The following is a 13,174-nucleotide window of genomic DNA, read 5'->3' as shown; positions in this document are numbered from 1 at the left end:
AACCAATGGATTCCCTATGTGACTGTCTCACCAACTGCTGTATTTCTGTCTGACCATTATTCATGAGCTAACATTTAACACTATTTGAACTACTGAAGTACCCAGGTACCTAACACCAAGGACACCACCTAGTTTCCCCATACCTACACATATATATAAACACACACATTTACTTACTTGCCCCTCAAAAAAGACTCCCTTGACCTTTAAAGACATCAATTTTTTCCTTTATTTAAATTGAAAATATACCAATAAATAACTTTTGTAAAAGAAAAAACTACTCTGAAATATTCAAATGTCACTTTTTCAAAGAGGCCTTCTCTGACCATTTTATCTAAAAACAGTTTTGGTAGAAACTAGGTATATTACCAGAATCAAGTATAGCATGTTAGATATGGGAAACACTCAAGCATGTGTTAAATGAACAAACTCAACCACTTACATGGTTATTTCTTATTTCCTTCTTGTCCTTATCTACATACATGCCATGCATACATGCTGCACTCACCCAACCTTTATTAAATGCACACAATATGCCAGTCTTTATGTCCAGTTTTAGAATACAGACAATCCCTATCCTCGAAGAATTCATAGTCTTGTGGAGAAAAGAAAGAAGACTCACTACACAAGAAACAGAACCAAGTACCATATTTTAAAATGGTTAAAGATCATACACACACACACACACACACACACACACACACACACACACACAGAAGTGTTAGCAAAGCTGCAGAGCAACCAGAACTCTCATACACTTCTGGTGGAAGTGTAAAATGGTACAATCACTCTGAAAAATTATTTGGCTGTAGCCAAAGAAGCTGAATGTATACACATTCTATAAAACTCAGCAATTCAACTTCTAAGTATACAGCCCAACAGAAATGTGTTTACAAAAAAAAACATATACAAGAATGTTCAGAGCAGCACTATTAATTATAGCCCAAACTGGAAATAATCCAAGTACCCATCAATGGATAAATGGATAAATGAATCATGGTATATTTTTATAACAGTATACTACACAATAATGAGAATGAATAAACTATAACTACACAGAACAATATTGATGAATTTCTAAAACAAAGTTGAATGAAAGCAGACAAACACAAGAGAGTATATACTGTATGTTTAAAAGATAAAATTATTTTATGATATTCAAAGTGAAGACTGGTTAAACTTGGTTATGGGTGGTGACTGGGGGATCAAGGAGCTTCTTGGGTTCTATTTCTTGATCTGGGTGCTGGTTAGCTCACTTTATAATGATTAATTCAGCTGTACACTTATGATTTATGCCTTTTTCTGTATTTTTATTATACTTCAATAAAATGTACAAAAATGCTTAAAGGTATGTAATGAACAGTGTAAACAACAGAAATTTGGAGGGAGAAAAGAATTACCTAGAGTCATCCAAAAAGACTTCACAAAGAAGCCTTAAGAAGTGGGCAGGATATGGGGGCACCTGGGTGGCTCAGTAGGTTGGGTGTCCGACTTCGACTCAGGTCATGATCTCATGGTTTGTGGGTTTGAGCCCCGCATCGGGCTCTGTGCTGACAGCTCAGAGCCTGGAGCCTGCTTCAGATTTTGTGTCTCCCTCTTTCTCTGCCCCTCCCCCATGCACTCTCTCTCTCTCTCTCTCTCTCTCTCTCTCTCTCTCTCTCTGTCTAAAATAAATAAACATCAAAAAGTAATTAAGAAAAAAAAAGAAGTGGGCAGGATAGGGAAGGTGAGTGAGAAGACAAAGTTGAGAAAGTACAGTATGGTAGAAGAGAAAACACTGAGTCAGAAGCCCCAGCTCTGCCTATCATAAATTTGTTTTGAGAACCAAATAAAACAATGTGAAAAAGATAAGCAAACTACAATGCATAACATAAATGCAAAGACCTGCTCCAGACAACTCCAATGATACTCTTTTGCAGACAGCCCCTCATTAAAATGAATATAAGATTTCACTTTTATTTTTTGTTTTCAAAAAATTCTAAAAGTAGAGACCTCCCTGATCTGAAAGAGGAAGGGAGAGGGGGAGGGGAAGGGGAAAGGGAGGAGGAGAAGGAGGGCAAGGAGAAGGGAAGGGAAGGGGGAAAAGAAGGGAAAGAGGAAGAGAAGGGAAGGAGGAAGGGGATAGGGTAGAGGAGGGAGCGGAAGGGGAGAGAAGGAGAAAGGAAAGAGAGAAGGGAAAGGGAAAGGGGAGAGAAGGGGAAAGGTAAGAGAAGGAAAGGGGGAAAGGAAGGGGCAAGGGGAGAGAAGGGGAAAGGGAAGGGTAGGAACGGGGGAAGGGAAGGGTAGGAAAGGGGGAAGGGGAAAGGAGAAAGGGAAGGGGAAAGGAGGAAAGGAAGAGGAAGGGGGAAGGGAAGGGAAGAGGAAGGGGAAAAAAGAAAAAAGGAAGGAAAGGAGGGAAGGACTCAAGCAATTACTGAATATTGTGGGTGTATGTATCTGTTCTTTTAAAAAGCTCTACCAAGGCACAGTCTACCTTACACCTCTTTTATTTTCTGTCCCATTGCTCAATATCATTCTGGGCATAGAGTCGGCACTCAATAAAACTTAGGTAGATTTTTTTCTTTTTTCTTTTTTTTTAAATAGAAGGACAATCCGGAGAAGTCCAGAAAATAACCACAGGAGTGATCAAAGAGATGAATAAAAGGTCCTAGTGGAAAGGTTAAAAGGAATTAAAATGAAAGGCTAAAATGTTTAGCTTGGAGAAAAAGCAACTGAAGAACTAAGGAGTAACTCAGAATAACAACACTTGAGCTGGAAGAAATCTGAGATCTAAGTCCAAACTTTTCATTTCACAGATGAGGAAACTAAGAACTAGGGAGAGTTTGCAACTTGCTTAAGGTAGTTTTAGGACAATATTTTTGTTTGTTTGTTTCAGTATATACAGTAAGGATGAAATTTACCCAAGTAGCAATGAACATACAAATAGCAACAAAACAGCAGTTACAATTTATTGAAGCTCTCCTATATGCCCAGGACGTATATGCTTGATGTTTTACTTGCATCATCTCACAACAATTTTGCAAGGTTGGTAGTATTTTTTCCTATTTTGGAAATGAGGACACTTAAGCCCAAAGAAGTAAAGTTCATTAAGGGATTAAACACATATTCAGAGCTATCTTTTTTCCCCTACATCAAGCTGCTTTCAAAAACCTAAATAGGGGTCAATAACATATGCTCATGCACACCTAGCACAAAGATGTAGATTTCTAAACATTCCAAATATCATTCTCCAATTAAAGGAATCAGGGCTCCTTAGGAGAAACTGTTGAATCTAGGACGAAAGCAAAGAAAATACAAGATAAACCTGAAACATCTTGTGGTGCTAGGAAATAATGTTCAAAAATAATGAAAGCATGTAGAAAAGGAACTTGAAGGAGTTCCTAACAGCCAAACCTGGGACAATCTGATCAACAAAATAAATAATAGGCATAATAAATTATAACTCATAGAAGGAAATAAATATCTATGAGCTCATACTCATATAAATAGTTGAATAAATAAATGGAGAAGTGACACCTCTTCCTTACAGTACAATTCCAAGCAATAAATATAGTAGTAATGATGGAAATAGAAAATAATCATTATACAAACACCAGAGTAATGATTACTGCAGTCAAGAACCATCAACAGAATTACCACATGATGCAGCAATCTCACTTCTGGGTATATATCCAAAAGAATTCAAAGCAGGCTCTTGAAGAGATATTTGCACACTATATTAATACAGCATTATGCACAATAGCCAAGATGTGGAAGCAACCCAAATATCCATCCAAATGGACAAAGCAAATGTGGTATATACATATAATGAAATATTATGTAGCCTGAAAAAGGAAGGAAATCCTGTCACATACTACAACATGGATGAACCTTAAGGACATTATGCTAAGCAACATAAGTCACAAAAGGACAAATAATATATGATTCCACCCATATGTAATATCTAAAATAGTCAAAATCATAGAAACAGAAAGTAGAATGTGGTTGCTAAGGGTAGGGTGGGGTGGAATTAGTGTGTAACAGGTGTAGAATTTCAGTTCAGCAAGATGAAAAAATTCAAGAGATCTATTGTATGACAATGTGAATATACTTCACACTACTAAACTATATACTTCAAATGGTTAACATAGTAAATTTAATGTTATGTGGGTTTTTTTAAACTACAACTTTCAAAATAATTAATTAATGTTATGTATCTTAACAACAACAAAAAAAGAACTATTGATGGATGCTAAAAGTAGTGAGCAAAAGTATGATGAGAAACAAGATATCTGCATAGTCTCTAAGTATCTGGTCACATGGTACTTACTAATTACAAAAGGGAAGATAGTAACTTCATAGTAGGGAAACCTAACAGGCACCAATTTAATAATCAAGTGATTAAAGTCAATGTCACCAGTAATAGGACACACTGGCATTATATATCCCTGGATATTTTACACTAAGAAGGGAATATCACTTTTGCCAAAAATGCATGACCTAATTATAAGAAACCCAATTGAAGAACCAAAAAAAGGACATTAGTAGAAAAGACTGGTAAAATTGGACTGAGTTGCATAGATTAGTTAATAGCATTATATCAATGTTAATTTCCTGGTTTCAATAACTACACTATAATTATATAAGACACTTAACATTAGAGAAAGCTAGACAAAGGGTATTTGGGAACCCTACTGTTTTTACAACTTTTCTGTAGGTGTAAATTTTTTCAAAATAAAAAAAAATTTTAAGTACACTCACCAAAATATGACAGAAATTTAAAATGTTTTTGTAAGTTTATTTATTTATTTTGAGAGAGAGAGAGAGAGAGAGAGAGAAACAGCGAGGGAGGAGCAGAGAGAGAGGCGGGGGGAGAAAGGATCCAAAGTGGGCTCTGTGCTGACAGCAGCAAGCCCAATTTGGGACCCAAACTCATGAACTCTAAGATCACGACCTGAGCCAAAGTCAGACGCTTAATCAACCGAGCCACTCAGGCACCCCAAAATATGACACAATGTTAAGTTTATGTAGGAAAGACAGACATGATGGGGTGCCTGGTGGCTCAGCTGGTTAAGTGTTGGACTTGTGATTTCAGCTCAGGTCATAATCTCACGGTTTGTGGGGTCAGGACCTGCGTTGGACTCCACACTGACTCCAGCGGGGAGAGCCTGCTTAAGATTCTCTCTCTCTGCCCCTCCCTCTCTAAATAAATAAATAAATATTTAAAAAAAAACAAAGAGATGAGAATACAACGTCCCTCACTTTTTGAAAATGGTTAACAGGATTATAGCATAGGACATTATCTTAGAGATCATGTGATACTATTACTCAACAAATGAAGGTTTCTTTTATGTCATGCCCTTAGTATACACTCTTCCAACTATTGCCTGAATATTTCCAGTAACAGGAAATTTACTATGTAAAAATTTAGCCCACCCATTCCATGACACCACAATTCTAATTAACATAAAGCTCTTCTTAATTCTGAACTAAATACGCCTCCTAGTCAGACATGTACCTGAGGAAAATCAGAGTTTTCCAACCAGGGGTCCTCGAAGTAGGAAGATGTGCCAATAAAGCACATGTCTAGTTTATTTACCCTGGCTAAAATTATATCCTGTCAGCATGAGATAAAGCACTCTAAGTTATTTACATGGATGTTTTGCTATAATAATGTCTCAGAACCTAATATAGTACCTGATACATATTAGGTAGTCAATAAATGTTTATTGATTCAAAGAATGAGGCACAAGTCAGAGATTCACACAATGAGTTCCCCCCTCCACCAACTATATACACACAAAAACAAATGACTTAGAACTCTATGATAATTCTATTAAAATTTTCCATGCACAAAAAGTAACAGAATGTCGCCCACTCTGAAAAGAAATACCTGCATGCCTACACAAAGTAGATGCCTCTTCTGTATAGGCATATTCTTCATTCATTTAACATACATTCAGTGCCTACTCCGTGCCAGGGTTAGTGAGCTCAGGAAATACAGGCACAAACAATACATGTCCTCAGAAGGGCAAGGTTTACACACTAATTAGGGGGAATTACACTATATTTTAAATAGTTGTAATATATTTATATGAATAAATTATATAATATATCAAAAATAATTTTAATCACATCACATATGAAAAAGAAGTTAATGGCTACAGAAGGAATTCATATAAATTGGTAAGAGTTTATATGAATAAATTCCCATAGATAAATGGAGAAAAGATATAAGCATATATGATTTTACAAACTGGAATACAACTGGTAAACAGAAAAATGTTTAACCTTGACAGATAAAGAAATACAAAGCAAAACAAGATAACATTTTCTACCCTGTTAAAATTTTTTTAAAACACCCAATTTAGAGGAAGTTAATGAAAAACTAGTTATATATACATTGCTGATGGCAATATAACCTAAAACCACCTTTTGGAGAGAGAAACTGCCCATACTCATTGACCCAGGGTATACCCTCCTAGGAATTCATCTTTAATAAAGTAAAAATTTATTAAACTATCAAGAAATAGTAACTACACTAAAGCCTACGACAAAAAAAAATTTTTTTGCAAATAATTTTAGTATCAAAGTCTAAGTAAATAGAATAACGTAGCCATCAAAAAATATAATTATGCAATCTATCTAACATGAATAATGTCTGCTCCAATAAGTGAAAAGGCACCAGAAAATAAAATTCTGTGGATATTTGTTAAGGTATCTACGGAAAAAATTAGTATGCACACACTGGAGTCCTACATAAGGACTGGAAAAAAACCAGCAGATGTTTTCACGTTTGAGGTCATGGGTGACTTTTATTTCCTTTATTACTAAATTATTTGTATAATTAACAAAAATCAGGAGAAAAAACTCTCAAAGAGGGTCCAAAGTAATGAATCATGTGGTCAATGATAAACAAAGGCCTCAAATAATTGTTCCTTGGATTCTGTGTTCATAAAAAGAAAAAAAAAAGAAAGGAAGAAACATTTCTTACCCCAAATAAAAGTGGCACAATGTGGCTACAAAAAGAAACCTGCAGTTAACTCTGAGATGAATATCTGGAAACATTCCCAACAGTAAAAATCATCAGACTGTAGCATGGTATCCTAGGCTAAGTTCCACTGCTGGGGTATTTAGAAGCAACGCCCTAGACACCATACTGTAGGAATCAGTCCTGAGCTGGCACCACAGAGACCCAGAAGTGGTCTCATGAGGTTTTTCCATCACACAATTTGTTTGGCTAATCTATAAATATATGACATTTGAAAATAAACACTAAGGTTTTCATACCAAGCAAAGGAACAACAAACCTTACCTGGAAAGTACCAGACAGAGCCCTGCCCCACTGTGCCTGTGTAGAGGACACAGGTACCAATAGGCTGCATACTGGACCCCACTGGGAAATCCGGTTTCTCTAGAGAAAGAAAAAAAGGCTGTCAAGAATCTATATCCAACTCCATGAGTAGAAGTTTAGAAATTCTGCCAGAACAGGGTACATGAAAAGAGAACTTCCAAAACAGGGCCAGGAACAAGCTTCCTCCTGCTCATCTCTCCAAGGATAAAATGTACCCCTACCTATTCCTGATTCATGGACTAAAACAACTCTAGTAAAGGCTGACTCAAGCAGGGGGACAGGGGCTCCCTCTCAGGAGAGTAACAAAATAAGTAGACTTCAGGCATTTTACAATTAGATTATCATTTAAATTGAGAGTCTGCAATGCCTTTCCATAAACACTGATTTATCTGATCTTCATAGAATCCCTTTATAGTAAGCAGTGTCATCCCCAAAAGGATGAAGAAACTAGGGCTGACATTTTTAGGGTAGGAAAACACTAAGCCAAATTGATTTCCAAAACAAAAGAGAGAGATTAAATGGCTGTTAGAGTTAATGACTGAAGTTCAGTTATCCCCTAGGGTATTAACCAACCTCAAAAAGGTCTCTGGGCCAAAGTGAAAGGCTGGGCTGGGGAAAGGAAGAGCTATCTTGCTACCTGAGAAGCCTACTCTATTTTATGAACCTGAAATACATCACACTGTATAAATGGCATGCGTGTACACAGGACTGGAGATGTCTATTCTAGGAACCAACTCTGAGGGATCCAAGGGTCTCTTTCATTTGACCTATATAAAACTTATAGGGCCACAATGAGGGCTGAATATAAAATTATTTAAAAACACTTTGCCAAACATAAACTACAATACTAGGAGTCAAAGATCTGGATTCCAGTTTTAACTCAGCTATTCTAATATGATCTTTACAAGTAATTTAACTTCTACAATGCACAGGTTCCTTATAGCAATTATTAGTAATACTTATGAGCATTTGTTCTGTGACAGGTACTTTCCTAGGTACTTTACATACATAAACTCACTTAAAACTCACAATCATCACCGAATGACCTAGGAATATTGCCATTATCCCACTTATATGGATAAAGAAACTGAGGTATACATAGGATAAGGAATTTCCCAAGGCCACATAGTTAATACAATGGCAGGGTTAAGATCTGAACCCAGACAGCCCAACTTCAGGATCCATGCTCATTTATGGGGTGAAAGGGTAAAAGGAATATCTCCAAAGTATCTTCTAACACTCTATGAACTAGTCTTGAAACAACTAAAACACAGTATAGTATTGTGGCAAGAGCCACGTACTTGGAATCAGAAAACACTGATTTGACTCTTGGCTCCACTGAAAGCTACAAGCCTTTGTTGTCTCTTCTATAAAATAAAGGAAAAAAATCCCTACTTCTCAGGACTTAAGAAAAATCAACAAACGTACCTTGTAACATGTCCAACTCAATAAATATTAAGTTGAACCTGAATCTCCATTTCCTCATGAGTAGGCAACAAGTGATAGGGATAATGTACATGGAGAAAGGTGCAGGAATTTTAAACGTACAGAGGCCTTCTAAAGTGTCTCACAGTTTTAAAATTGTGTAACTGTTTTTAATAGGCTACTCACAACACCTTATGTTTCAAATGAAAAGTAAAGTTTCAAAATATTTTATTTCAGCTGAGGTTCGATCTGTTGGGATAATGTTCAAATAAGAGACCATTACTGGCTTTTTGTTTACTAATGCTGAATCATTTGCCAGAATCATTCACTGTTAGATGTTCCTTTCCTAAAAATGTAAATATGGGATAAGATGAAACTTCTGCAGATTCAAGCCAAGGGAGGCAGGGGAAGTAAGAGGAAATTACAAGTAGGAACAATGCAAACTTTTGGAAGATCTTCTGAAGAATTTCATCATATTTTTCCCCACGTCAACAAAATTTTTCTCTGTAATTTTGGTTCTACTTGGTTTTATGCCAATACATTAAATCAGTTCTTATTAGAAGAAAGAAGCAATCAGCTCTGTTCTTTCCTTCTCCAATCCTACAACAACAACTCTTGTTCAAACCCTTAATTGAAACTGAGCAGAAAGGGTATGTAGCAGAAAGGGTATTTGAATCCCAAGATTCTTATTGAATAGCCGTGTGACCCTGAACTAGCTACTCAACATTCTGGACCTCCATTTTCCCTTATGTAAAGTGGGAATAATAAAAGCTACCTCACAGGAGTGTTCCAAGGATCATATGTAAAAGCACCTTGAGAATACTAAAATACACACAAAAGCACCATTACTGTTATTAACAACTGTTACTGAATTATGTAAATAAGCTTCTCTTTCACCAGCAAACTGTCATAGAAAAAAGAACTATTTTCTTAAAATATTGTTTTTAACCTGGAATTCCCTTTCTCAAAAGCTTGCAGTGCCTCCAAGTGCCTCTTTAATCAAACGTCAACACCTGATCTTGACCAACTAGACCCCTCTAGACTCATCTTTATATTTACATACCCTGCCTTGTATTCTCCATTCAGCAGTTCCAAAACCTGACTCAGATTCTCTGGTTTGGGAATTACTACTCCTCTCCACACAAGCTAATTCCCTTCTAGTCAGTTCCTCTGGGACTCTCTTCTTCCCTCCTCCCCAACCCATGAGTTCAAAAAGCTTCAATACTTATTTACAGTATAAGTATAAGTATAGCTTCAAAAAGTCTCCTCAGGGGCACCTGGGTGGCTCAGAACATTAAGTGACCAACTCTTGGTTTCAGCTCAGGTCATGATCTGTTTGTGAGTTCAAGCCCTGCATTGGGCTCTGTTCTGACAGTGCAGAGTCTGCTTGGGATTCTCTTCCTCCCTCTCTCTCTGACCCTTCCCACCTTGCACTCTCTCTCTCTCTCTCTCAAAATAAATCAATAATCTTTAAAAAAAAAAAAAAAAAAAAAAAAAAAAAAGGTCTCCCCAGACTCCAGGTACTGGTTCTACTGACTCTACTTGGTCCATATTCCTTCCCACTTCTCCCAGTACTTAATTTATAAATATAAATCTGTGGGGGGGCCTGGGTGGCTCAGTCAGTTAAGTGTCTGACTTAGGCTCACTCAGGTCATGATCTCGTAGTTTGTGGGTTCGGCCCTGTGTCGGGCTCTGTGCTGACAGCTTAAAGCCCGGAGCCTGCTTCGGATTCTGTCCCCCTCTCTCTCTGCCCCTCCCCTGCTTGCTCTCTCTCTCTCTTTCAACCTCTCTCTCAAAAATAAATTTTAAAAATTTTTAAATAAGAAAGAAAGAAAGAAAGAAAGAAAGAAAGAAAGAAAGAAAGAAAGATATTTTTAAAAATCTGTGGAAGTACTTAGCTCCCTCTTAAAGGTACTAACATATCAGGCCTATAACAATTAGCAAACCTCAACTTCCAAGTTCAGGAAAACATTTACAGCCATTTCCAATGGTTAGAATTACTGCCTTAACTTAGGCTAATATATACACCATTATTAAGTGGGAAGAGGTTTTATTGTCTTTTTACCTCACCAACACTTCAAAACCAAAATCTTAAAGACAGGTTTCATGTTTTTACTTTCTGTACATATTGTTAACTGCAGGTGATTTTACATTTGTATTTCAAAATATTCTGACAGACCAGTTTTTCAACTACAGCTTTAATCAGTCCATTAACCAGCCTGTTGCTGCATGTGTTTTTTAAGATACTGTACATAGTATTTTCCTTGGCTTACTCATGAATTGGAAAAGGCTTTACAGGTAGTCTATTCTCCTATTCTCCGTAGTTTTGCTTTATAAAGTGACTATAAACACTGAGTTAGCAAATACTGAACCATTGCTCCTAGAGAAAATACAGGGTTAGGTTCCTGCAAGCCTCTGGTCACAACATTTTCATAAACCAATCAATACATAACCTTGTGTGTTTCTCTTTAAAGACATCTTATTATTTATAAATATACAATTAACTCATTAACATTGAACTCATGGACAATAGCACTGTAACTCACTCCTGAACAAAACTTATCTAACACGTAAGTTTTCTCTATAAGGAATATCACAGCCTTCTTGCACTTAGTAACACTAGATAACTACATTTAGGGGCCATATTAAACAGGGAAATCACCAACAAGGCACAAAAATACAAAAACTTTAGCATTAAATAGACTGTGAAAACAATACTTATTTACAGTATAAGAGCTGAAATAAGTCAGCATATCGATCTCAGCAAGGACTTGCATGTTGCAGCTCCAATTTTTCACTCCTCTGCACATATCCATAAATGACCATTGAAAGTGCCATGAATATTGATTTGGGAATTACAAATAAATCTTAGCAAGTATAATGAATTCAAAAATACAGAATCTTGAATAATGAAGATCAACCATAGTCACCAAATCTACTCTGTAAATGTTCACTGGTTCCTGTAGTCTGAATGCCATGGATACTAATTTAATTCCATAATCCAGAGGATAAACACTATTGTAGCAAACTATCCTGCAAATTATGAAGTGGCATGCTATACAAAAGGATACTTAGACATACCAGGGGAGCAGAGAATGTTCAACAATTCCTTCCATCATTACTGAATCCTCTGCCTCCTCCCACTTTGTTGGGGGTTCCAATCTGAGCTTTAAAAGATTGATTATGGGGTGCCTGGGTGGCTCAGTCAGTTGAGCATCCCACTTCGGCTCAGGTCATGATCTCACGTGAGTTCCAGCCCCGCGCCGGGCTCTGTGCTGACAGCTCGGAACCTGGAGCCTGCTTTGGATTCTGTGCCTCGCTCTCTCTCTGCCCCAACCCACTCGCATTCCGTCTCTGTCTCTCTCAAAAATAAACATTAAAAAAATGTATATAGGGGCGCCTGGGTGGCGCGGTCGGTTAAGCGTCCGACTTCAGCCAGGTCACAATCTCGCGGTCCTGGAGTTCGAGCCCTGCGTCAGGCTCTGGGCTGATGGCTCAGAGCCTGGAGCCTGTTTCCGATTCTGTGTCTCCCTCTCTCTCTGCCCCTCCCCCGTTCATGCTCTGTCTCTCTCTGTCCCAAAAATAAAAAATAAATAAATAAATAAATAAAACGTTGAAAAAAAAATGTATATATATAAAAAAAAGATTGATTACATCCGGGAAAGATTTGAGCAAATCATTTAATATATTAAGATTGGGCATATCAGTAAATATATGTATTAATTATTATGTACATTAAAATTTCTATTATAGAAAGGCAGAAAGGTACAATAAACCCCAAGATACTAGTATGAATTTAGAGTTACTGGTATGGGTTATTAATATGTATAGACAAATACAGAAATAGATGTGTTTATGTAAATGTATACACATACATGTGCTTCCTATTCCTGTCCTGATAGGTCCTGGAAGCAATGACCACATCCAGCATCCAGACTTGGTTTCTAAATAGTACTAGTCACTAAAAAGAACTAGTGGTCTCTGGAAAAAAGTTGACTTCGGAACGGGGTTGATGGTCCTTAAAGCCTTACTTGCAAAGAAATGGCATTATTTGATCTGTTTAGTAGCTCTTTAGAAGACTCCATCCAATGTAAAACTCATTCAACATGAAAAAACTGAAAAAAACATTTCTGCAGGAGCACTCATTGAAAACAACTGTTTAACTTCATAACTGCCTGAGGCAATGGATAATACATGGAGAAAACAATAGGCTAACAAAAGAAGCTTAAAAGGAAAAGCAAGAGAATGAGCTTTGAAAAGGTATGACATATTCCTGGGAATCTGAAGGCCACGCATATGCACAGGGCTGTGCACAAGAACAGGAAAGACCTGAGACCTCTGGTTAACCTTGAGGCTCTGCACAAGCAGGAAGTGAAATTTAAGGCAGAGATGTTAAATGATTTTAAGACTGTTGAT

General features: G+C 37.0%; 1 protein-coding gene across 5 annotated transcripts in view; it reads right to left on the bottom strand.

Annotated features, from left to right (window-relative positions):
* UQCC1 (ubiquinol-cytochrome c reductase complex assembly factor 1) overlaps window positions 1-13,174 on the bottom strand; it is a 101,915-nt gene that overhangs the window by 79,625 nt on the left and 9,116 nt on the right. For all 5 annotated transcript variants that reach the window (XM_045053706.1, XM_045053707.1, XM_045053709.1 and 2 more), the window contains exon 2: window positions 7,295-7,393. In XM_045053706.1, coding sequence (XP_044909641.1) covers window positions 7,295-7,393 — 99 coding nt within the window. The remainder of the gene's footprint in view (window positions 1-7,294; window positions 7,394-13,174) is intronic.

This window comes from Felis catus, chromosome A3, assembly GCF_018350175.1.
Source record: "Felis catus isolate Fca126 chromosome A3, F.catus_Fca126_mat1.0, whole genome shotgun sequence".
Taxonomy (NCBI): Eukaryota; Metazoa; Chordata; class Mammalia; order Carnivora; family Felidae; genus Felis; species Felis catus.
This window is presented reverse-complemented; position numbering and strand designations above follow the sequence as displayed.